This window comes from Pelodiscus sinensis, chromosome 3, assembly GCF_049634645.1.
Source record: "Pelodiscus sinensis isolate JC-2024 chromosome 3, ASM4963464v1, whole genome shotgun sequence".
Taxonomy (NCBI): Eukaryota; Metazoa; Chordata; order Testudines; family Trionychidae; genus Pelodiscus; species Pelodiscus sinensis.
Genome location: NC_134713.1, coordinates 28,540,238 through 28,566,872, shown reverse-complemented (window position 1 = coordinate 28,566,872; position 26,635 = coordinate 28,540,238). Strand labels below are relative to the sequence as shown.

The 26,635-nt window shown below is 39.2% G+C and overlaps 1 protein-coding gene across 2 annotated transcripts in view; it reads right to left on the bottom strand.

The window, feature by feature from the left end:
* MBOAT2 (membrane bound glycerophospholipid O-acyltransferase 2) overlaps positions 1-26,635 on the bottom strand; it is a 173,560-nt gene that overhangs the window by 23,610 nt on the left and 123,315 nt on the right. For both annotated transcript variants that reach the window (XM_006123617.4, XM_075923525.1), the window contains 3 exons: positions 22,450-22,504; positions 16,453-16,636; positions 5,631-5,823 (listed from right to left, as the gene is read on the bottom strand). In XM_006123617.4, coding sequence (XP_006123679.1) covers positions 5,631-5,823; positions 16,453-16,636; positions 22,450-22,504 — 432 coding nt within the window. The remainder of the gene's footprint in view (positions 1-5,630; positions 5,824-16,452; positions 16,637-22,449; positions 22,505-26,635) is intronic.

Sequence of the window (26,635 nt, the reverse complement as noted above, 5' to 3'; positions counted from 1 at the left end):
ATATATAGCCTACCACTTGCCTTCTCAAAGAACACCAGTACTGGAAGAAACCTTGAGAGATCGTGAAGTCCAGTCCCCTGCCCTCACGGCAGGACCCAGTACCATCTAAATCATCTCTGACAGACGTCTATCTAACCTGTTCTTAAGTATTTTCAGAGATGGAGATTCCACAACCCCCCTAGGCAATTTATTCCAGTGTTTAACCACTCTGACAATTAAGAAGTTTCTCCTAATGTCTAACCTAACCCTCACTTGCTGCAGCCTAAGCCTATCATCTTGTCCTATCATCAAAGGTTAAGGAGAATAACTTTTCTCCCTCCTCCTTGTAACACCTTTTAGGTTCTTGAAAACTGCTATCATGTCCCCTCTTTTCGGTCTTCTCTTTTCTAAACTAAACAAACCCAATTCTTTCTGTCTTTCCTCATAGGTAATGTTTTCTAGATCTTTAATCATTTTTGTTGCTCTTCTCTGGACCCTCTCCAACTTTTTCACATATTTCTTGCAATATGATACCCAGAACTGGACACGACACTCCAGTTGAGGTCTAATCAGTGCAGAGTAGAGCAGAAGAATTTCTTCTCCTGTCTTACTCACAACACCCCAGTTAATACATCCCAGAATCATGTTTGCGTTTTTTGCAACAGAGTCACACTGTTGATTCCTATTTAGCTTGTCGTCCACTATGACCTGTAGATCCTTTTCTGCAGTACTCCTTCCTAAATAGTTGCTTCCCATTCTGTATATGTGAAACTGACTGTTCCTTCGTAAGTGGAGTACTTTGCATTTGTCCTTATTAAACTTCATCCTATTTACCTCAGACCATTTTTCTAGTTTGTCCAGATCATTTTGAATTTTGACTGTATCTTCCAAAGCACTTGCAAACCCTCCCAGATTGGTATCATTTGCTAACTTAATAAGTGCCAATAACTTAATCTATGCCAATATCTAAATCATTGATGAAGATGTTGAACAAAACTGATCCCAAAACTGACCGCTGCGGAACCCCACTTGTTATGCTCTTCTAGCATGACCACGAACCTAACTCTTCTCTGAGAATGGTTATTCAGCCAGTTATGAACCCACCTCATAGTAGCCCCACCTCTATTGTATTTCCTTAGTTTATTGATAAGAAGATCATGTGAGACCATAGAAAATGCCTTACTAAAGTGTAGGTACACTACAACCACCGCTTCTCCCTTATCCACAAGAGGAATTATTTAATTATTGCTCAATTATAAGTTAAGATGACTTGTCTGTTTCCTGGGTTGTTCTTATTTCCTTTTTTATAGATGGGCACTATATTTGCCCTTTTCCAGTCTTCTGGAATCTCTCCCATCTTCTATGACTGTTCCAAGATAATAGCTAGTGGCTTAGATACCTCCTCTAACAGCTCCTTGAATATTTTAGGATGCATTTCATCAGGCTGTAGTAACTTGAAGAAATCTCTAAGTAATTATAACTTGTTCTTTTCCTATTTTAACTTCTAAACTTACCTCATTTCCACCAGCATTCATTATGCTAGGCATCTAGTCACCATCAACCTTCTTGGTGAAAAATGAAACAAAGAACTCATTGCACATCTCTGCCATTTCTAACTTTTCAGTTATTGTTTTTCCCACTCCGTTGAGCAATGGGCCTACCCTGTCCTTGGTCTTCCTCTTGCTTCTAATATATTTGTAGTATTTTTTCTTGTTACCCTTTATGTCTCAAGCTTTTTAATTTTGTGCCTTCATCTTTTAATTTTGCCCCTACATATTTGTGTTATTCATCCTTTGTAATTTGACCATGGCAGAGGTGTTCTTTACTGAAAGAGGGGGCCTGAAAGGAAAGCAACTAGTGCCTTATAATAAAATTGCTCCAGGCAGATTAAACTTATTAGCCATGGTACTCACTCCACCTAACAGAAGGGATATGGATTTCAAACAAAGAATGTCAGATGTGAAAGTCAGTTTGTAAACTCTATACAAATCACGTATGATCTATGGATCTTGGTTTTCAGGGATTATTCACACCCCTGTAAATGATTTACAACTGCTTTGCCTGATGGCTGAAAAACTGGAAAAAAGCTACCACATCCTGGGCACATGTGACTAAAGAAGTGAAACCAAGGACTATGTTTGGCTTTCCCAAAGATGGAAAAAAGGCCTGGGAAATCAAGAGAAGTAACCGAGACATTGAAAAGAATTAGAGTGCACATTGCTGTATACAAGAGAGACAAAATGGAAATAAGAATGGTGGAAAGTTATGAGGAATACAAGTTTCAAAGGTCATAACACAAGAGCACTTGCAGAAACTAAGGATCAGATATTTAAAGACTTGTAAGCAGTTCTACTAACAAAAGAAGGGAGGATAGGAATATATACATTAGCAAAGAATAGGCATAGAAGCACAGACAACTAGGGAAATGTAATCTGTGGCAACCATTTTATGAGAGCCTGTTTAGAGAAGACAATGTAAAGAAACCACTGAAGAAAGTATGTTCAAGAAACAGTCTCACAAGATCTCTCATCATGATGGAGATTCAGCATTCAAGCTTACCAAACTTGAACAGGATCAGCGGAGGCAATGGGATCAGCCAACATACCATTGAGCAGTTTAAAGCATTAGGCCGTAAGGGAATAGTGATAATAATGAACTTTTTCAACTTAATTTTCTGCACTGGAAAAATACCCAACAATTCGAGAAAGAACATTGATTCCTATGTTTAAGTGTAAAGGAGATGTGCAAGAAAGCAGTAATTACCAACCCATCAAATTAATGAGCCACACTTTGAAATGGCTTGTAGGAAATCTCGAGAAAAGACTTTTGGAGGAGCTGGATCATCAAATAAGCAACAACCAATTCAAGTTTATGCAAAGAAGGCCAACACAGGATGCAGTGTTTCCAGTCCAAGTATTCCGGTCCAAGAAGTATAGAGATAAATGCAAAGGTTTGCACTTAGTGTTTGTGAATTCAAAAAGGCTAATGGCCGAGTTCCTAGAGCAGTGTTATGGTGATGGCTAAGGTCATGCTATCTGCAAGAGAAATGTTAAAACAATCAGAGATGTAGGAGAGTAGCACAGCAGTACTGAGAAGCAGCAGTGATTACAGTCAATTATTTATTGTAAGGATAGGTATACATCAAGGATCAACTCCAAGTCCATTCCTAATTTCTATTATAATAAAAACGTCGACACAGGAGATAGGGAAGAGGCTCCATAGAGCACGTTTTTTCTGAAATTATGTTCCATTATGAAGATTAATACAAACTGAAAAGAGACCTAGATCAATGGAGGGCTAGAACAGAAGAAAATAGATGGTATAAAGTTAAACTCTGAATCTCAGTTCAGTGTTGAGCGATGACGAGAATGTGGATGCAGATGTTAGAAGCCACATGAAGAGCAGTTGGTATATACCTAGGGAGTTGATGAGGATTATCTGTGCCATGTACACAGAAGAGCGTAATATATAAGATAATGAATAATCCAGCCATGACATATGGGTTGAAACACTGGTCAATGAAGAGAAAACAACACTACTTCATACACCAAGTATACACCAACAAGAATGCTCAGGTGGTTGCTGAGTATGACAACAAGTGATATGGTGCAGACAGCCCCTATTATGGAAAAGCTGAGGGAGTATAGATGCGAGACACATTGGTCAGAGAGTATAAGAACTAGCAGTCACAAGCCAAAGACCTAGAAAAAGGTGATTTGAGATGTGGAGGGAAGACATGAAAAAGGTTGATATCATCTTCGATGGCACATTTGACAACTATGCTTGGAGATGAAGAACCGCTGACCCAATTGGCAAGACAAGGGAGGAGGGCTAGTTCAGCGGTTTGAGCACTGTCCTGCTAAACTCATGGTTATAAATTCAATCCTTGAAGGGCCCATTTAGGGATCTGGGGCAAATCTGTCAGGGATGGTACGTGGTCCTGCTGTGAAAACAGAGGACTGGACTTCATAACCTTCAAGGTCCCTTCTATGAGAAAGGTATATCTCCAACCTTTCTGAAATGGCTTGCCAAGATGTAACCCTCCTGCCCTGAGCCACACTACTCTCCCGGGGAGAGGAGGCTCCCTCTACAATGCACCCTGCTTAGTCTCCTGTCCTGGGCACTGCGCCAGCTTTTTCTGCGATGCTTTCACGGTTTCACTTCTTTTTTTTTACATTAAGTGATTAATCTTAAACATAAAATAAGTTTAAAAAAAAGGAGAAACCCAAAATAAACACCCTAAATCCCTTTGTTAATAATAAAGCAACTAAAACAATAAAATTATCATTAAAATAAACATTTAAAAATAATTATAGGTATTCTCATAAAATATTAAAAAAAATACATCTTTCTTAAAATCTTTTAAAAGCTCAAAAAAGGCCACCAGCTGGGTGGTTTAAAAATAAAAACCAACCTAGCACACACACACACAAATCAATAAAAACAATAAAGTTCAACTATTAAATTCCTATTCAAAATGGGATGTTGGTGGATGATGCTTACTTCTTACAGTCAATGGGTGGCTCCAGCTGTGTGGAACACACCACAGGCAGGATCAGCTCCCACCCCCGGCAGATACTGCCACCACCCGAAACACAGCCTCTGGCTCTGGCCCCAGACCAGCTGCTGCCTGACATGCAGCCTCCATATGCATGGGGTGGGAGCCGAGCTCCCACCGCGTGCCACTCTAAATTGGCTTGCGTGCCACTTATGACATTCATGACATAGGTTGCCAACCCCTGATGTAGAATTATTCTGTACCCAGGCAGGCTGCAAATATTTCATTCACTAAGCAGGAATTAAACTAGCAGTTGAATATGAGTCACGCTATTCTACTAAACTCTTTTACAGCATTGGTTGTCCCCATGTTTTCATATAGAGTTATGCAATAAATATATAAACTAGAGGTGGAAGAGAATTGGCATAATTGTCCTGAAATCTGATACGCAAATAATTTCCATGGCACAAACTTCTGGAAGTTGAATATTTTCCCTTATTGACTTGGAAAGGAAAATATTGTTTAAAATACAACATCCATTTAGTGTCAGAAACAAGGGCACTATATATGTATTCTACTTTTAGCACATAATTAAGAGCTAGATGAAATGTTTACTATCAGTATGGGAAACAATTGCACCTTATGGTGCATTTGCCTACTGACCATAACGTTATATAGTAAAATATATCCATATTGATTGATGCAGTTTGTTCTTGCAGTTGGGTTATTCTAAATAGGCATTTTTGAATTATTTGTCTACAAGGAAGAAATGTATAATGGATCTAACTGGGTATGAAAAATGAAATATAGAAGTCTTTAATTACATGGTGCATTTTAATTTATCTAATTTTAAGGCAATTTTAAAGGAGAAACAATAACATTTCTCATTAAAACATATCACATCCATGTTTTATTGAGTCATCTATTTATCAGGTCCTGAAATTTAGTTTGCAAAATTCTCTTCTATGTGCAAGTTTATGTTAAATTATGGTCAACTATAAAATACATCCATTCATTGACCTTTGTATAAAGTCTCAATTCTAAAATTACTTCTTTCTAAAACCCCAACAGGGCACACGCTATTTTAAATTCATACCTAACATACAGTTCACTTTAAACGGTAAGGGAAAGTATATACATTTTGGTTGCTTACCTAAAGTCCATGCAAAATAATATTTGGGTCTTGCAGCCATTAGCGATACATATAGGTAGATAATCCTCATAGGCAAAGATCCTGTAGCTCTGAAGTTATCATCAATGTTGTATTCCACAGGTAACGTTTTTGTGACAGTCATATGAAATAATAAAGAGAGCCCACAGATTAAGAGTTTCTGTGCCACAGCTATCTGAAAAGTGCAATATAGGAGAGCTTGTGAACGTCATGTTTTTCATTAAGCTTCCCAAAATAAAAGTAATTTAAAATCTTCCCTAAACAGGTGTACAAAGGTTTGCCACTTCCCGATAAACACGTTACGATCTTTAAATTTTAAAAACATTTACAAGCTAAAAGGACAAAAGAAAAGGAAATACTCCTGTCTGGATTACGCTACGACCATCCCTTCTTAAAGTAAGAATTGTTAAACCAAAGTCTGATAGCAATTAAGACCTCTGAAAAATCCTTTGAATAAATGGGAATACCCTTCATACTTCCAGTTTTTCATAATGGTGTCAAGAATTATCTAAACAGATAAAAATTATCATGTCATTATCAAGATTATAAATATACTGTACGTCATTTGAGGTTAGCACATCTTTTTTACAGAACTCTCAAACACTGGCAAAAAAAATCGCCTGGTTCTTTCTTAATGACATGCCACTCAAACATCAACTAGAGTTTATTCTAGCCTATAAATACATTATTTCCTTGTTTTCATTGCTGTTACAGTTACTTTTAACAAGATGAGGTGAAAAATGTTGTTTAAGTCAAGATTTTAAGCACTCCTACTGAGGATTTTTCATAGCAGTAGAAGTATTGAAATAAGAATTTCTAAATTGAACTGGCATTTACAATAGAATTCTTCCCTCTGGTTTTATGAGGCCTTGTTTTCCAGTTAGAATGACCAAGGCAGAAGAAGGTCAAGTAACTCACCCAAGAAAAAAGAGATTGTGACTCAATATCCCTTGACTCCCAGTAATTTTACTATTGACATTTTTTAAAATGTTTATCAGATTCCATTATAAAATGCACACAATCATAAGTGCTGAAACTAGGGCTGCAGCACCACCTCCTGGCTTAAAGTGCTCTATATCGTATACAGGGTTTACAGTTGGCTTTCAGCAACCCCACTATACAAATTGTTTCAGCACTCTTTGAATACAATTGGGAACAGATGATTGCTGCTTTAAATACATAGTCTCCTCTATACACTAAGGACAAAAGGTCCATATAATGCAAGGCTAGGCAAGAGGCTGTCAGTGGGCCAGGTCCTTTCATCCAGATGCCAGCGGCTCTGGCCCCCCGTCCCCTAACTCATTGCCTGGGAGTCGCAGGGGAGGCGCAAGCCCTTTCACTTGTTTCTATTTAAAGGGCTTGCACCTTCTGGGCAGCTGCCAGGCCACATAGTAGCAGCTGCCAAGCAGGTGCAAGCCCTTTAAATAGCAGGAGTTGAAAGGGCTCACAGCTTTCAGCCCCACCCCATATATGTTGCCTGGGAGCTGCCAGGGGTGCACGAACCTTTTCAACTCCTGCTATTTAAAGGCTCCACCCCTTTCACATGAGGCCCTGCCCCTTTCAGCACGGTCCACAACCACCTTGGACATTTTTTAAATGGACCCCCTCTTCAAAAATTATTGCCTACACTGATATAATGTGTAAGTTGTCAAAGAACCTTTAGTACCTTATGTGTCCATACACAAGTTAATCAGTAACAGAGCTACAGTCATTTAGATACTATTTGTATTCAAAATTTTCAGTGTTCCTCTCAATAGTCTAATTGAGACTAAAATATGAGACTAAAACACTTACCATTATAATGCTATTAATGTTAAACTTTTCAAGAAAATAATTCAGTGTGGCCTGATTTTGGTTATAAATGTGTTAAAACACATATGAGGCAGCTAATTCTTTGTTCTCTCCACCATGCTCCCAATATTTCCTAATATTTTCTACTTGCGGAGACAATGTCCTATTTCAAATATAGCATAATTATACACATAAAGATCTAAGATAAAAGATTACTTCACCAATGCCATGAAAGAAAATACTTCAAAAATACAGTAGCCATCAGTGTTGTTTTCTCAACTTAGATGTAATTGTCTCTCTTCCTCACTCAACCACTATTCTCTCCTGTGCACTGTGTTGAAGTTGTGTACCTGCTTGTGTGATGTGCAGAGTGATAACAAAATATTATTATAATCCTGTTTTTTCACATGTCAACAGGCAGCACTTCAGTGACCAAGATTTTAGTAAACTTTAATTTGGTGGCCTAACCAAAATGAAGGGTATCAGTAAGAGGCCTGATGAAGAATTCTAGGAGATGGAAAGACCTACTGCAATGAAGAATAGAGTGAAAACTATTGATAACACTCAACAATTTTCAAAAGACAAAAAAACTTATCTAAGGCATCAATTTTTAGGCCTTTCCTGTGTGTGGAAGTCAATACTGATGATTTTGATGAAGGAAATTCATTAGGAAAGATCCCCTTAGACTATAGTCCAGCCCCTGCTTTTCAGCACATGGGGCTACCCACGTTCTCCATGCTTGCTTATCTGCTGCCATGTGACCTAAATCCTCCCATTTCAAAATTAAATTTTTCTATGCCGTTGATAATCCTACACTTACGAGTCATCCTTGGTCTTTCTTATTAGATTTATCAGTAGTCAGTTATGATCCATACATAACACATGTTATAGTCATTGATATCCTAACTTGTAAATCATTTGTGATAGAGACCTTGCGTTAGCCATTTTTCTGACCTCATCATTCATTTGTCTTTCCTCATAGCTTACTCCTATATTCTCCACAAGTACTTATGATGAAATGCATCTAACTTCTGAGCAGTTCTAATTGTCTTAATTTGCCAGGTTTCACTGTTGTAGGTTGGTATGGTTACAATGGCGACTGAGTGGATGATTAGTTTTGTATGTAATGATACTTTATTAAGTTTCCAAATGTTCCCAAGTTTATGGAAGACTGTTCACTTTGCCCATCCCTATTCTTGTCTCCTCAGAGCATGTACAAACTTGGCTTATTGTGCTTCCAAGATATTTGAATCAATTTACCCTCCACTGACAATTTTTATGTTTAAATCCATATCTCGAATTTCCATGGTTTTACATTTCTTTACATTGAATCACAATCCTACCTTCCCTATCATTTCTTTAACTTCATTTGTGCATGCTTATTTCTTCAGCATTTTCATGTAGAAGAGTGATGTCATCAGTGAAATTTAGATCAAATAATCTCAAATGATTCCACCTTAAGCCATATTGATTATTCTTACATCACTTGTGGTCATAATCAATGGCGAGCAAGATCAAGAATGGAAACAGGATCCACCTTTGCCTTACCCCGTTTCAAGTGACTTATTTAATCCTCTATCCATTTTAATACATTGAGTTAGTATAAAATGCCTTAATTACACTGATAAGTTTCATCCGAATTCCATTCTGCCTACCAGTTTTCCACATTGTTTCCCTATTTACACTACTGAATGCTTTTTGAAAGTCTATGACATTAACACCAAGGATTCCTTGAAATTCATTCGCATTTTCAATAATCCTTCTTAAGGTTAAAATCACATCTGTGCATGAACAATCTCGCCTAGAACCAGATTGTTCCTTGTGAAGAATGGTATCCACTTTTCTTTTCATCCTGTTTAACACAATCATAGCTAAGACTTTTCCTGTGTTGGAAAGAAGTGTCACTCCCCACCAATTCAGGCAGTTACCAGAGTCTCCTGTTTTCAGAAGCTTGATGATAATATCAAGTGGCTATTCTTCTGGAAGTTTTTCTTCTCTCCACAGATAACAGGATTTGAGTGACATTCCTTAGACTAACAGGAAAGCACTATTAGAAAAACCCTTGTCTTTTAGGTTTTATTTTCTCAGATTTAATTTTCTTTTCTTTCAACATTAATCCACAACTGGAGATTAAAAGTGAGCATGCTCGGTTGATAACAAGATCATATGTGGTAAATAAGGGATTAAATTCAACTTTGAGGAAAATTATACATATCTGGTGTAAAAAATACTTGCATATTTTATAAGGACTCTATCTTGGGAAACTGACTCTGAAAAAGATTTTTTGGGGGGACAGGGTGACTCATGGTATATCATCTGAACACGAATTTACAGTGAGGTGTTATGGCCAAAAGAGAAAATACAATCCTCAGATGCATAAATCGGGGAACTTCAAATAAAAATAAAGAGGTATTTTGCTTTTATATTTAGTTCTGATTAGAATACTGTGTCCAATTCTAGTGTCAACAATTTGAAAAGGATGTTGATAAGTTGGGAAGGGTTCATAGAAGAGTAATGAAAATTATTTAAGGATTAGAAAAAATGCCTAACAATGAAAGACTGAAAGAGCTTTGTTTTTTTGTCGGTGGTGGTGGATTTTTTTTTGTTTGGTTTGGTTAAGATAAATGAAATGAAGGTTAAATGAAATGAAGGTTAAGGGATTACTTGATTGCATAGTCTATAAGTAACTTTATGTGGAACGAATATTTGATAATGGGCTCTTCAGTCTGGCAGAGAAAGGTAAAATATGATCCATTGGCTGGAAGTAGAAGCTGGCCAAATTCAGTTTAGAAATGAGTCACAGACTTTTAACTGTGAGAGTAATTAACCATTGGGACAATCGTATGCAGGTCAAGGTCATTTTGCCGTCACTGGGAATTTTGGGGGAAATTCTATGGTCTGCGTTATTACAGGAGGTAATACTAGATGATCATAATGATGCTTTTTAGTCTTAGACTATATGAAAAACAATGGTTTTGCACTGGAAATAACATGGAGTTTCTCTTAGTCAGATGACTGAAGAGACAAACTATAAACTGCATGTGTCAGAGAACCTGATACAGTAAAACCTGTGTTATCCGGCACGCCCGGGGATTTGGGTGTGCAGGTAACCTGAAAATTCTGGTTATCTAAGGGGGAGAAAAGGAAGGAGGAGCTGTGCGTGGCCTATGGGGAGTGGGGCACAAGAGCCTTTCAGGGGCCGGGATGTAGGCTGCTGGGGAGGAGGAGGACACGAGCCGTGTGGAGGGGAGCAGGATGCGACCTGGTGAGGGGGGTGGAAGCCGGGGGCGGGAGGCAGAGATGGCAGGGGTGACCTGCTGGAGGTGGAGGCAGGAGCCCCAGGAAGGCTGGCCTGCCAGGGGTGCCAAGAGCTGCGGAGGGAGCCGAGATGCTTGCTGCTTGTTTCTCACTGCTGTTCACCCTTCTCCCAAGTATGAGCTGCACGCTCATCTGAAGAGCGGCCCAGCACTTAAAAAGGGTCAGTTCCTGCCCCCCCCCCCTTTTTTTTGGTTTGGTTTTCCCGGCATCAGAAATTTGCTGGTTTCTACAGTTTCCTGGATGCTTAAATTCTGGATAGCACAGGTTTTACTGTACTCAGATCTATCTCCCACTAACCAATCATCTAAGTAACAGATTATGTGAATTCTTATATCTCAAGTAGACCCATCACTATTGCACTTGGTGAATGCTCATGCAGCTGACAACTGGCTAAAGGAAGTACTATACACTGATAATGTTGGCTTCCCACTATGAATCTCAGAAACTTCTTGTGACCTGGCAATGTTGCCACATGAAAGTAGGTGCCATCCACTACTACATCTAGCGCACAATGGAGTGGCCAACAAACAGTTTTACGTGCTACTCCAATATAAATAAATAAAATTAATTAGAATTTCTTATAAAACAGCTACAGTGATCTTTAAACAAGGAAGTACAGAGGTGCCAGAAACAGACATTTTGCAAAATTATGAGCCTAGGAAACTGAATGGTTTCTGGAAGACCAGCGTACTGGTTAAATACTTCAGATGTTCAGTATATCTAATTTATAATCCTTAACGAAATGTTAAGTACCCAAACCTACAAGACTGCCATGTGACCATTTCCTCTAAGTGACTCTTAAATCCTTCATTTTGTCAAAGAAAGATTTAAGATTGGACTACCGAAGATACTGGCATATCTGTATAAACACGAATAGTAGTTCCCATGAGCTCTTGCACTTTCTGGTGGTGAGGGAGAAGGGAAGAAGAGGTAGCAGTAAGCGATGGAGGGGGGGGGGGGGGCTAGAGACTTTTACATATCACCTATCACACATATCCGTGTGAGAGAATTGTCTCAAAAGAGGTGTTAAACCAAGATAATTGAATGACTCAATGGAGTTAAATAAACTGCTTGGACAATTCAGCAGAAAAGCAGTTGGAGTCAGCAAGGTTTCTTCCTCAACCGTTGGTGTTTATCAAGAAAGTAAAATAATTATCAGAAAGTAAGCAGGAAAAAAAACCTTTTTAATGTTCAACTCCATCCTGAGACTTCTCGATGAGGAGCCTTAATTTCCCAAAAGTATTCTTCCCTTTGTCTCCCATTCAGCCACTCTTCTAGTCCTTCCCCTGAGTTCCTGTTCAAGGGAAGGGAAAAGCTGAACGGCATTAATCCCTTGTTCTCTGGGGATGTAAACAGGGCTGAATTTTCACAAGTTACTCACAATTATTCACACACGTTAGTACATCTGTAATTTATACACACAAATACCTAATCTGTACACACAAACCATTTATTTGCTTGTGCACACAATCAGTGCAAATACATGAGCACAAATCTAAGGAATTTGTACTCACAAAAATGTATGGACAGTTGTGATCACTTAACTTTGAAAATCCAATCCATAATTGAAAAATGGGCATTCACTCTTTATTATAAGAGACAGTAGCTGTAATTTATAAATAGGTAGTAGTATTAATTCTTTACATGCATATAATGTTTTTCATTTGGTGCCCCGAGCACCCATGCCCGGGGCACCAAAATACCTCAGGCAGGCCCTGCTGGTAAGGACCCACTAAATTGAACGCTGAGGGTTCACATAGCTGGAGTTGTGTATCTTGCATTGATTTTCTCCACCAGTGCAGACCTGGCCTTAGGCCACCTCTACACTTCTGAGAGGTCTGAAAAAGGACCTGCTAAATCATAAGCTGAGGGCACACCTGTCAACCCTGGAACCCCTCGCAGTCGTGAGGAGTCAGGTAAGTCAATAGGGGAATTTTTCCCATTGACCTTCTGCTTTGGGGCTGCTCTAGAAAACCAATGCAAGGTACATCAACTCCAGCTACTGAATGCACATAGCTGGAGTTGTATATCTTGCATCAATTTTCTCCAACAGTATAGAGCTGGCCTTAGTTTACTTCTTTAAAACCAAATCATGCAATTATGAAGCTGCTGTTTTTGATCTACAATTGTGAGAAAATAGTGTGTCCAAAATTATCTGTGTAAATATTTTATTATTATATTTACATGGTATGAATTTTAGGAAAAATGTCTAGGCAAGAAGATAACTTGCCATAATTTCATTATGGTTTTGATAATGAACAAACAATTGATTTTTATTTTCATAATACTGTGTTGATTTTTATTTTCATAATACTGTTTTGTTATTCTTCTACTGTATTATTTGTATGACAGTAAACCCCAGAGATCCCCAGTCAGGTTCAGTGGCTCAATATTCTATTACTTTACAAACACAGGAAGAAACAGTCCCTCCCTCTACCATAATCTGACATTAACGCCTAAAAATCAGGTTTTGAATTAGTTTGTGTGAGGAGAAAATTGACCCTCATCCAATATGACAAAAGCTGAAACTTGATTTCCTATATAAGTGTGCTTTTGAAATATGTGAATTCACTTTAGGGCAGGGGTGGAGAACTTCTTTTGGGTTGGGGGCCACTGACCCACAGCAAAATCAATCGAGGGCCACACACAAAAAACCCTCACTGATGTGGCACCTGACTAAGAAGGAGAAAGACACTCTCCACATTCCCCTTACACATCAGAGCTTAAAGAGAGGCCCAGCCTAGTAGATTTTGTGTGCTCCAGCACCATGGTGGGGCAGCAGGAGGGCTGGAGCACAAGCACAGGCTTCCCAATGCAGAGGGGGGCCCCTGAGTCTTGGGGGCTGGATCTAGGCAAGCCAGGGGATGCATCCGGCCCCTGGGCCTGAGGCACTCCATCCCTGCTTTAGGATATAGAATAACCAGCTCATATGTTCAGTGCAGTCAGTCAACATATAAGGCAAGTAAGTTTCTTTCTAAAAATTATACTCCTGATTTAGATGAGATGTTGCTATTAGCTTCTGCCATTTACAAATTATTAAGTCACATCCTCCACTTTAAAAAAATCTTTATATAACAGGAAAGCTGCGTTTTTTGCAGCACAGATCAGAAATACACTTCTCTAAAAACAGTTATCTGATCTATTTGTTATATAAACACAAAGCAGTTTAAGAGATTATATTTTGCTTGACACACTGCCATAGCTTCATGGTCACAAAACATTATTTAATCATCAATATCATACTTGAAAGATGTTCAATCATTCAAGTCCTTGGCCATGATCTCCACAAAGTTTCAGTTTGCTATGATCTTTGCTGCTCCAGTAACTGACAACTCCCATACCAAGTAATAGACCAACCAAACAGGATGCCACAATTCTATTTCATAATGAAATTGGAAAAATGAGGTAATCAAGCCTGACAACATATTTTTTGAGCAATCTTGTTATCCTTTCAGCACCTAGAGACCCATCCAAACCCACTGAAGTTTATAGGAAGACTCCTGCAGTCTTCACTGAGTTTTTGGATCAGGCTTTAAACAATTATAAATTTCCTGGCAAACTTTTACACTTCTGTTGGAATAGATTCATTTTTAAAACTTCTGGCTGATACACAAACAAAAAATAGTTCAGTAAACTAGTGAACTATAATAAAGCTTGCCACATTTGAGACTATTATACAATCAGTTAGTTAAACACTGCAGGCAATTATCAAGAACTTCAACATCTAAAAATAGTCTGTCTAGGTAGAAGTCAAAACCAGAGTGACTTTTTCTACAGGAATCTTGTATTTTAAGGATAGCTAATAGCTATAATAAAAATAAACTTACGAAGATAGATATTAATTTCTGACTGTTGACACCACTTTGAGCACCAACAAATGATAGCTTGTAAAAAGGCATAATAGGAGGGAGATATGAAATAAATCATTTTACAATGTTGACTAAGTTTAGTTAACATGCAATTAACACAGTAAAAATGCTAGACTAGATTCATGTCATGCACTTAACACACAGTGTACAGGAGGAGGCTCGCATGAACATTTGATGTTATAGAAAAAAATTGACAAGAAAAGAAGCTTATAGTAAATTTAGCTGAAAGATTCTTTCATCTCCGACATTAACATTTGCTGATCCACATTTTGTTTCTGATTTTGATAAATTACCTAATGATTTATTTTTCTTTTAAAAGTAAAATTAATATGGCAATCTAGAAAAATATCTTTAGATAAGCATTTTATTAAGGTAACAGGATTGGAACATGAGTCATAACAAAACATTCAAGGTTGTAACTGATACAGCAAATGCAGTAAACAAATATATAATCTACATTTTTTCCCAAAAGCACGCAATACTCACTGGTGTCATAAAATGCAGCCAAATTTGTCTAACACCAGTTAGGAGGTGAAGTAGTAGGAGCATAGACAGCTTCTCTTAATCTTAAGGTCAAAAAGCTAATGCAGCATAAATTACAAAAAATAAAAAAAATAAAAAAATCAAGCACTGTATGAGCAACACAATTTAGGGGAAATTGCTTACCTGCAGCTAGAGTATTTTGAAGGTACAATCCTTTATAGATTCACACATATATTGGTCTTGTGACTTTCAGATGTTTGAGAGCTTACTATCAAGTTTATATGGTAAAGTTAAGTATTCCTCTAAGGCTTAAGTACAAGCATATTGACATCAGAAAAGCACATACTTCCCTCAGCCTTACTTCCCAACTACCTGCTCAGGAATAAGTTTTAAAGTTAAGCTGGGAAAAGGTAAGTAGGAGGTGGATTTGGGTAGGCAACATATTTAGAGATTTCCAGTTCTTTCATAATAGCTATATTCTGTTATTTGTTTGAGATTATGACTGTATCTGAGACTAAAATTCAAATGTGTGTACATATATACAGTCAGATAAATTAATGTGTAGGAGGATGGAAAATATGCTCAGCATCCTTAACTTGAAACTGATCAGTTTTAAAAAGGGTAATGTACAAAGCATCAGTAGTCACTGGTTTTAATTCTAATAATGCACATCTTTTATAACAGATGATCACCTGGCTGTTCATCCATACATACCTGCACCCCCACCATGATAAGGGAGTAAATAAAATGTATACCCAAATATGCATGGATTCTGGGTGCAGTGTAGTATGATAATAAAATACAAGTCTGTAATTAGTTTTGTCTCTCTACAATATGTTTGCTTGTCCTTTACACAAATAAACAAATGAAAAAGTTAAAAATGAAGAAGCATCTATGAGCATGTTAAAGCTCTCTCTCCCCTAAAGAAAGACTTGATTAGAGAGGCTTGTTGCATGTAAATGTGGTATTTTACCATAGAAACTTACGAGACAGCTCCAAGATCATCCACCTTTGTTCACAAGACCTAACAGTGGGAATCCTTGCAGAACACCTACCATCCAGGAAATAGATTTTTTTTTTAAACAGTCAACTGCACCATTGGTGAATAAACTCCAAATATAGCTGAGAAGTTATGCCTGTAAATGAATAATGCAAACCAGGCTTTTCATGCAATGACGATAGATAGATAGATAGATAGATAGATAGATAGATAGATAGATAGATAGATAGATAGATAGATAGATAGATAGATAGATAGATAGATAGATAGATAGATAGATAGATAGATAGATAGATAGATAGATAGATAGATAGCAGCACTGCAAAAAAATAATAGATCTTACATTTGGTGAGGGATCTGTTTGTTCATATTTTACATCTTCTTTCCCATTTGCTTCAGACTGTGTCAGTTGGTATGATCTGCCTTCAATGAAAGTAATATAGTCTTTATAAGAGCATAATGGGCCTGCCAGGATACCCATGAAATTACAGTTGTAACTTAAATACTCCAGTAGACTTGGCATGCGTCTGTAATTCAAAGACAAGCAACTTGTGAGAGGTAATGTAGGCTTTTAAAACAGTCAATTTTGGGAATAATTATTTACTTTATTACTTATTCTAATTCAAATTTTAACACATGCAGTGAAGCAGTCAAGTTATGTTTTATAAATACTACTGAAAATATATGTGACTGTTTCTTTATCAGTCTGTGTTGCGTTTTTCCAGACTGATTTGCTGATCCAAGGGAACTTTCTCCTTACTCAAATCTCGAAATCATACCATCAATTTTTAAGTACCTGTAGATAGTGCCACTGTGATCAATGTAAAACTCCACTTAAAAATAAGTAATAGAACTGTATAATTAGATAAAGGGCTCTTGTCAGTCAAAATTCATTTTCTTTCTAGGGTACTATCAACTAAAGTTCAATGGAATGAGAGACTTAAGGATCTTTCACAGTATCACAGGTTTTATATATATACACACATATGCACAAAATACAATAATACAGGTAAAAAGCATACTTAAAATACAGAACAGCTCTGTCAAATCGGTGGTAAAAATTCTTGAAATTGAGTAAGAATTCCAAATAGTTTTACTTATGGAAGGGACATGATGAATAGAAAAATACTGCATACAGACAGACATTTTCTAATTGCATGTCCTAATAGATGATGCAGAAATATGTATTTAAAGGAATGAAAAATGCCTATAAACTTTTATTTCTTTTCGAACGGATATAGTTATAAGCATAAACATCAACACCCGATTTGTATATTGGTGTTTATTTTTCTACTGATTTTTTTAAGAGAAGAGATGCACTCAATTTTTCAGTAGCTGTCATTAAACCACTCTTTCAGTGATAGTAAAATGAGAGTAACAAAAAAATTATGATATTCTCTTATTCATTTTTTGAAAAGTACGTTATGTACCAACTACTTTCCCTAAAAACTGCTAATACAATCTTTCAGTAATTTAAAAAGTGCCACGAATGATTTCTACTCAACACACAAGTCAAATTTGAACACTGCAGTTCAATTAGGACTCAAATTTATGATAACAGATGCCTAAAATCAAAACATCTGACTGAATGTACTAGTTTCTACTTTCTATGTTGGCTCTTAATCCATTTAAAAAGCAAAGGTGTGTCTAGGACTAGATTAGAGCCTAGAATCAGCTGATTCCAGGCTTGCGCCCAGTCCCCATTACCTCCTGCCTCCCCACAGAGACAGTGCTGGGCGAAACCGGCTCCTGCTCTCCCCCCATTGCTGCCTTTGATAGTTGTTTACATCCCTAGTACCTGAAGAGGAATAGGGAGAGACAATGGAAGGAGGTGTAGAAATGAACTGGAGGTATGTCCCACTTCCAACACATTCAGCACTCAATGATCCATAGTAAATCGAGAGACTATGCATGGATGAAGTGGGATGGATGGTCCATAAATAAAGCACAAATAGGATACATAAACATTGCAACAGGTACAAAATCCTCATGCATCTCATCGAAAGGCCTTTTTGGAGCATCACAGGTGTTTGGGTGGGACAGACATTGACACTGGATAGAAGGGCACAGCAGGCTACACCTAGAGTCCTTGCTCCTTTTCCTCTGAGTCTTGATGGGCCAGTGGGATGGAGTACTGGGAGGGCTGTTGAGGTCTGTAGTTCTTTCTTGAAGTTGCCAAGGTATACAATCCCAGAGTCTTAAGAAGTTGCTCACATTGGTCTGTTGCAGTGCTTTTTTTGTTTTTAAAAAAAAGTGCCAGTACTCCAGGGGAAAAGTTGTTGAGCTCTGACTGGAGGTGCTAGTACTGTGTCTGGAGGTGCCAGTACTGTGTACTGGGCAGTACTGTCACAAAAAAAGCACTGGTCTGTTCCAAAAAGAGTGTAACTCCCTCAAAAGGAAGGTCCTGGAGCATTTGCAGAAGACTGGAGGATTGTAGCCATGAACTCCTATGCACAGCTACGGTGGAAGCCATGGGCCAGGACTCCAAATCTTTATCCAGGGCTGCTTTTAGGTAAGCCCTCATGTATTTCCTCTCATCTCCAGTAAGAAGAACTTCAGCCTGGCTTATTGCACACTGCAGTTCAATTAGGACTCAAATTGATCTTCAACATGAAGTCTCATCTCTGCAAGTCTCTGATCTTCAACATGAAGTCCCACATGTTTAAATCATATCTGCCCAACAGCACTTGCTGGTTAGTGATTCTAAGCTACAGACCCCCAGTAGAGTAGATTTTTCTACTAAATAAGTCCAACTTCCTTGGAGTCCTTTGCTTTAGGTGTTGCATCTTGAGGACCTTGCATTTCCCCTTTATTGGCAGCAGATACCACCAGTGATCCTGGGGGCTAGGAAGGAAGAGTTTACAGGAACTCTTAACCCTGGGCAGAAACAAAATATTTCCTCTTGGCTCTCTTTGACATAAGGGGAAGAGATGTGGAGGTTTGCATGAGGCTTTCACAGGGTTCAAGATGGCCTCACTGAAAGGCATAGCAACTTTTGACAGGCCCGCCATGGCCAGAATGTAAACCAAACTATGGGAGGACTCCTTTATTACTTCTAGCTGTAAGCCCAAATTTAAGATGATCCTCATGAACAAATCCTGGTGGGCCTTATGGCCATCCTGGGGAGGCAACACGCTGCCCCTAATACAGTCTTGTCCATCCAGGAGGAAAAAAAGGCCAGCACTGGCTGAGGGCACTTCTCTTCCCCCTCTGTTCCAACATGATCCCATAGAGTTGATTCCTGAAATTTGGCACCGAGTTTGGTACCAGAGTCATAATCAGGTGCGGTCCAATGGGAGGGATGTGGCTTTCCCTTAGAGTCCACTGAATAAGAGTGCCTCAGATGGGGCCCAGGGATTCGAGGAAACCTTGCACTTGTTCCAAAAGGGTCAGTGCCCACTAAACCAAATACTCATTGGCATTGCTATGTCTGTGTCCATGGTAGGGTAGGAATACTGGAGGAATAGTAGTGGCAAAACCTCAGATGAGAGGAGTGTAACTCAACCTCTAATTTTGCAACAATGAGCCTTCTTCCAGTGACCATGGAAGTGTGGTTTCCACCAGTGCTGGAAACCAGTGCCAAGATCAGGAAGTCTACCTTCAGGCCAGCACGGTTAGTTTTCAGTTAGATTGTACCGTGGGCCCTGGAATCAAAATGTAATTAGGAGCCAAATGCTCTGTCTTGCCTTCCAGTACCAATACAACCCATTCCTATACTGCCAGAAACAACAGTACTAATAGCTATACCAGGTCTCTGGCAGCAGAAAATGCCTCCAACATGAATGGCGCTGCAATAGCATTAGTATTGCACTGTCCCTCTGGTTCACTGTGCCAATGGTTCATCTGGTTCTAGTCTCTATGGTGCAACTGCTGTGATGCCTCGTCAGAAGAGTGGCCTGATATTGGTCATACTTCACTTTGCTTCCAGTGCCTGGCCTTTTGTTTTGGGGAACACCAGCCCCATACCAATTGGTTAGCTGCTTCTTACGCCTCTTCCTAAGCACCCGAGATGGTGAGAACTGCTGGGAATATTGCTTCATGAAAGGAGTGGTAACTGACAGCATTGTAGTGCTGAGTCCGACCAGCTCAGATGAAGGTCTCAGCACCCTTCTCTATAAGAAGAAACTTCAACTTGGCCTCCTGTGGCCAGACAGCCTGCCTCCATATCATCCATCTTATTTGCCTCTCTGAAGCACAGGGCAGAGAAGGAGCAATAATATCAGCATAGTCTATGCTGGCTCATCTGATCCTGAGAAGCTGAAACACAGATATGTGGATAGAGAGCAGCTAAGTCAATAAGCTGGCCTCGAGGCTGCGGCTGGCACCTATGTTGATTCGAACACACACAGTCCCAGGAAGAGGAATTTCCCACTGAGAAAACAATGTCCAGTACTTCAAAATTTAATCACCTCAATTCTCTCTTACAAGTGTAAATTAAGTTCACAACTCCCTTGTAAGAACTGGTCTCACAGCAGACAGACCAGCATCAATTGGCATGACAGATAAGAAAGAGAAATACGTGACCTCATGATTATAAAAGATGGGCCCAGCACACACTCACTTTGAGTGTCATTCTACCCTCTACCTGCTGGTCGGGTTAGGTGTTTGACCTCCCGAGGTTCTATGGGGACTCCCACCTCGTATTTTCGTCTTTCCTAGGAATTGAGGGACCGGCCCTGGCCTGACATGCTGGAGTCGAGAGGCACAGAAGGGGGTAAAAATGGTACCTGGATGTGGTCCTCTGTCTTAAGTGTACACATAGAAAGAGTAAGCTGTTACTTGGTACCATTATTTCTATTTTTCTATCTTTATCTTCTTTGTAACCATTTTTAAGACCTATATTTTGCTAATAGTTAAGAAATAGAGCAATAGCCATTGTAACCATATGATTTATAAGCTTCTTTAATAAACCTGTAACTGTTTAAGCTTTAACCTGCCTCCTTCAGTTGCTGTAACAGAACCAAGCACAATTTAAAAGAACTTCAGCCGGTCTAAAGGGACAGTTATAGGAAGAGCTTGGGCGTTTGGATCTGTGTCACTCCCAGGTGACAGGACCCACTGGGGCATCTTTCAGTCTTTCCTCAAGGCTGCCCGCTGCGAAGGAATTATGAAATTCTAGCAGCTGAAATCTAAGATGTAATAAGCTCTTCCTATATAACGGGGCGTCTGTTGGCCTGCTGGCCACCCTCTGCGATGGGACCCCGGTCCTAGCAGTAAAGGCACGGACGTTAAACCTTTTCTCGGAAACATACATACACACACTGCCCTGACCGTCGGCTGACACCTCCCAATCCTTCTTCTTCATGTGAGGTGTAAAGTCCCTGCAAATCTGACAGTGATCGCCTAATGTGAGTCTCACTCCCAAACACTTTAGGCACCTAGAGAAAGAGTACCAGGGAGGGAAAATTTTCTGGCAAGTATGATCAGGATGCACACACTCCTACAATAGAATGGACATGAGCAAGCACTTGAAGAAGTTTTGTACACCATTCTTAAGACAAATGTGGTCAGCGAGAACATGCTGCAATAGAATGAACTCCATCCTTCTAGGTTTTCACGACTCATCTCTTTCCCTAATGCCATAACAAGAGGATTTCTTTTCTTTCACTTTATTTTGTGTCAGGAGAAAAAGTAAGGAATTTGAAATTATTTTTTGAAGTTGCTAGGAGTTATTTTTTTTGGGGGGGGGAAGAAGTGCAATTAAGCCATTAATATTTCTGAAATAATAAGTACTAAAAATAAAACTATTTCTGAAGAGCAGAAATTCTTCAATGTTTTTTATCCTTCCACCATAAAAATGATCTAGACTTTGGATGTTGGATACTTAAATCCTTGAAAAGCTATATCTACAAAATCAAATAAATTAATCCAAAGTACCTTATGTACTCTTTGATTGGACAGACACCGTGACATAAGCTAGGGTATTGGAGCTTATTAGCAAGCCTTCCAAATAAAGAAAGGAAGTAAAGAATTAAACTAAAAGTCATAATACAGAAATCAGAGAAAAGTATTTTGTTTCTTTGTACCATGTAGTTATCAATCACCTACAAAATAGAAAATATGCTTTTCTTCTTCATTGTCAAGAAAAAAAAACTTCAATAAGAAATTGTCTGGTTTTAGTAAAAGCCTTGTTGGTAAAATGTAAAGTCCATTTCAGTAGATATCTTCCAAGTGCAAAAAACCACATATAATTAAATTACAAATATACTATACATGAAATCTAAACCAGACTCCATTATGTAGCTTGACATCTTATTTATGAACTACAGATCTACAAAGTCCTCATGCAATGCAAAGCATCCAAAACTGAAACTAGACTTATAAATATACGAAAGCCTACCTTACAGCCAAACATCTCTGTGATGGGGTCAATTCTTCTTCCTTTCGAAACATTCCTGTAGAAAAGAGAAGAAATAAACACTAGTTAGCCATTTCTTTGCCAGAGATAATTGGTTTCCTTGAATCACAGTTCAGGGCAACTGCACCTGTAATCCCCCTTCCAATATCCTTTGAAGGCACCCACTGTATGCTCCTGGCTCCTCAGTTTTGCAGTGGTGCTGGAGGCGCTCTGAGCCCCCTGGTTTGAAGTAGTAATAACAAACACCAAATACATGGTTTCGATTGTTTCCATCATCAGCACCCGACTGTAAAAACTGCTCCAGTGTCCCTGCTCTCCACCTGCTACAGTTCTCTGTACACACTGTGGCTACGTCTACATTGGCATCCCTTTCCAGAAAACGGATGCTAATGAGACGAATCGGAATTGCAAATCTGCGGGGGATTTAAATATCCCCCGCGGCATTTGCATTTAAATGGCTGCCGCTTTTTTCCGGCTTGGGGATAAGCCGGAGAAAAGCGCCAATCTAGACGCGATTCTCCGGAAAATAAGCCCTTTTCCGGAGGATTTCTTATTCCTACTTGAAAGTAGGACTAAGAAATCCTCCGGAAAAGGGCTTATTTTCCGGAGAATCGCGTCTAGACTGGCGCTTTTCTCCGGCTTATCCCCAAGCCGGAAAAAAGCGGCAGCCATGTAAATGCAAATGCCGCGGGGGATATTTAAATCCCCCACGGATTTGCAATTCCGAAGTGTCTAATCTGCATCCCTTTTCCGGAAAAGGGGTGCAGTGTAGACACAGTCTGAGATTCCCAACAAGCCAGACTGCCTAAACAGGCCAGTGTCTGCACTTTGCTTTCTCTCTAAGGGCTAGTAATAGCTGTAATTTCCATCAATTACAAGTTATGTCACAACTCTAATCAAGCATCTTTATTCTTCAGGTGAAAACATTACAGAGTAAACACATTAAATATAAGTTTAGCAGAGCTCTCCCCAACTCCAAAAAGGGCTCTGGTAGAAATCAGTCCTTCAACCCCCACCAAGGCGTTTTTCTATGGTTACAAGTTCATAACAGCCTTAGCTCAGAATTAGTCCACCTATGAACAGGTTAGTCTTTATTAGAGATTGAGCTTTTGATCTTGATACTCTGGGAACATACAATCAATAGACAATGGTCCACACTTCAGCGTGTAGCTTCATAACTGGACATGAGGAACTGGGGAATTTTTGCATAACTGAAAATGGGGAATTCACCTTCTCTTAGGGTATGTCTACACTATCCCCCTAGTTCGAACTAGGGAGGCAAATGTAGGCATTTGAAGTTGCAAATCAAGCCCAGGATTTAAATATCCTGCGCTTGATTTGCATCTTCTCAGCCGGTCGCCATTTTTTTTTTAAATTTACAAGTCCGGACTAACTGCTCGCATCTACACGCGACAGGGATCCGGTAGTTTGAAATAAAGCCCTAGTTCGAACTGCCTGTTAAACCTCATTCCAGGACTTGTTTTGTAACTTCAAATGCCTACATTAGCCTCCCTAGTTCGAACTAGGGGGATAGTGTAGACATACCCTTAGAGAATCTCCAAATAAACCACTTAATGCTTTTAGTTCCAAAAGTCCATTCTTGTCTAGCATGGTTCTCAGCCCATCCCTCCCCAAAGAAATGTTACATAAAATAACGGTCCATAATCGTACATAAAGTATTAATAGAATGATTTTCAATCTCTGGCCTGCAGGCTCCTGAGAAGGAGGTCTGCAGACTATATCTAAGGAGTCCACAAAATGGTGTCAATACCATAGAACAGTAGTTTTTAACCTGTGGTCCACAGATTCCCTGGTCGTCCGCAGACTATATCTAAGAATTCCAAAGGTGTCTGTACCTCCATTTGAATTTTTAAGGGTCCACACATGAAAAAAAGAATACAATGGGCCCCATAACATACTTAAACTTATTTCAGCAAGGCCTTCCAAGAATACTGCCCGAAACTGTCACGTCACTCCTTCATGATCCAATATAGTTTCTCAGTTCCTCAAAAATCTTGCTAATCTGGGACATCACACCAAGAAGTAAATGATTATGCCATTATCAGCTCAAAACTGCTGTTTATTACATACTTAAAGCACAAAATTGTTACAGTTACAGACAGATGAAGGTAATTCTAGACCCTAAACACACTATGATGGAGGCCTTGTGTATCACCCCTATACAGTGGTCTCACCCTAATAACGTAGCAATGAGGCAGAGGCAGCATTATATAATCCTTTAAATATTTTTAGGAGCAACAACAGGTTTCCTTGCCTCTTTGGAGAAGCAGGTTTGGAAATTCAGGGATCCTATAAACCTACATCGGGAGTCAGCATGAGTACTCATATCCTCCTGCTGTGCACAATGCCCTTTACTGGTGATGTTGGCAGTAATCTCTGAGTAATGGGTCTTGGTAGTAACATCCCACTAAAAAACAAGAGCAGTTCAGTAATCTCTGGGCTATGAGCTCAAGCTGTCCGAAGATTCAGACAGATATTGTTGCACAAACTTAGTTCACATTTGCAAAGTCTTCTTTGAAATTATGAGGGTTGGACATTCCTTTTTAAAAATAAAAGATCAAATAAGTTGTCTCCATGTGATTCTAGGAACTGGGGTTCTAAGAACAAGTGTATAGTGCATGCTTTAATTTGGCTTTATTTAAAGTAGAGTCTTTACAACCACTTATACACATGGTGACTTGCACAACCAGTTTCTGATGAAGCAGAGATCATGAGATGCAGCATTCTCTCACAACCCTATTTCTTCCTTCAAAGAAGACCTGAGCTTATCTTGGTCTGATCCATCACACTGGAATAGGAAACTGCCACATTCACATCTTCCCACGTCCAAATGAAGAGTTGAAAAGAGTGGGTGGCCTCCTAAAGCCCTCTTATCACCGCTAAGGCAGGAAACCAACCAGGTGGCACTTCCTCTTTTCCACCATCATACTCTCACCTCACCTGACACTACAGCAGAGATGCAGGTACTGCATCACACAGACCCACACTAGAACAGTCATGGGAGGAGTGACGAAAAAGTGACTCTAAATTTCCCTTGCAATACTACCCAAGGGACTGAACCTACTTTAAATTCACTACAACCAAATCAAAATAAAAATCTGATGTAAAAAAACTTTTATACTTAAAGTACCTATAGTATGAACATAAGAGCAGCCTAAATGAACCCTTAAATGTGCACATATCAGATTTTTACGAGAATACTGATCTCCAAAATATTACATATTATATTTTGATCAGACTCATTTTTCTTCAAGATAGAATAACAGGAAATAGCACCTATGCTGTCATAATGTGCTAGTATAAAACAGGATTAAGTAATGGGGGGAAAAGTGCTATTGCTAGTCAACGAATGAATCTGATTACACACTGTGCAACAAATCAACAAAGTCAAAGTCAAAATGAGAAGGAAATAAACACTGTTACAAAGAGCTCCTCTTGAGGGAATCCATGTATGTTAAACAGGGCTTTAATTGTATATTTATTAGCAGTGACTTAATCGTGGCCTTGGTGACTAATAGGTGTCCTGCCCAAATTCCTTAGACATACTACATACAACAGCTCTTCAAAAATTCCAACTTCCATCTTCAAAAAGACATCCCTCTATCTACCTTCACTCATTCGGTTTCCCTGTTATTTTGGTCTTCAGAAAGGTTAATAACTTTTCCTTTTTCCCCTACTCAGGCCTAATGGTATTTGGCAGCTTCATCTACTACCGTCTTTAAGTCCAGAGGGTACGTTAGTTCGAGCTAGGTAGGGTAATTAGAGCAAGTGGAGTTGCAAATGAAGCCCGAGATTTAAATATCCCGGGCTTCATTTGCATGTTCCCGGGCGCCGCCATTTTTAAATCCCCCTTAGTCCACACTCCGTGCCTGTGGCTCCATGCGGCACGGAGTAGGTAGTTCGAATTAAAGATCCTAATTCGAACTACCGTTACTACCCAGAGAGAGTGCCAGAAGGCCACTGCTCCCTATTCCCTTACATGTCACAACCTTGCAGGCAGCCATCAAGTGTCTCCTCCAATCTGCGGTGAGGGCAGAGAATAGGAAGTGTCTCTCAACCAACACACACCACACATCAGCAGCAGAAGGGAACACATGCACACCACTTTAAAGCCATTGCATTAATTCACAGCCAAATACACTGTAAA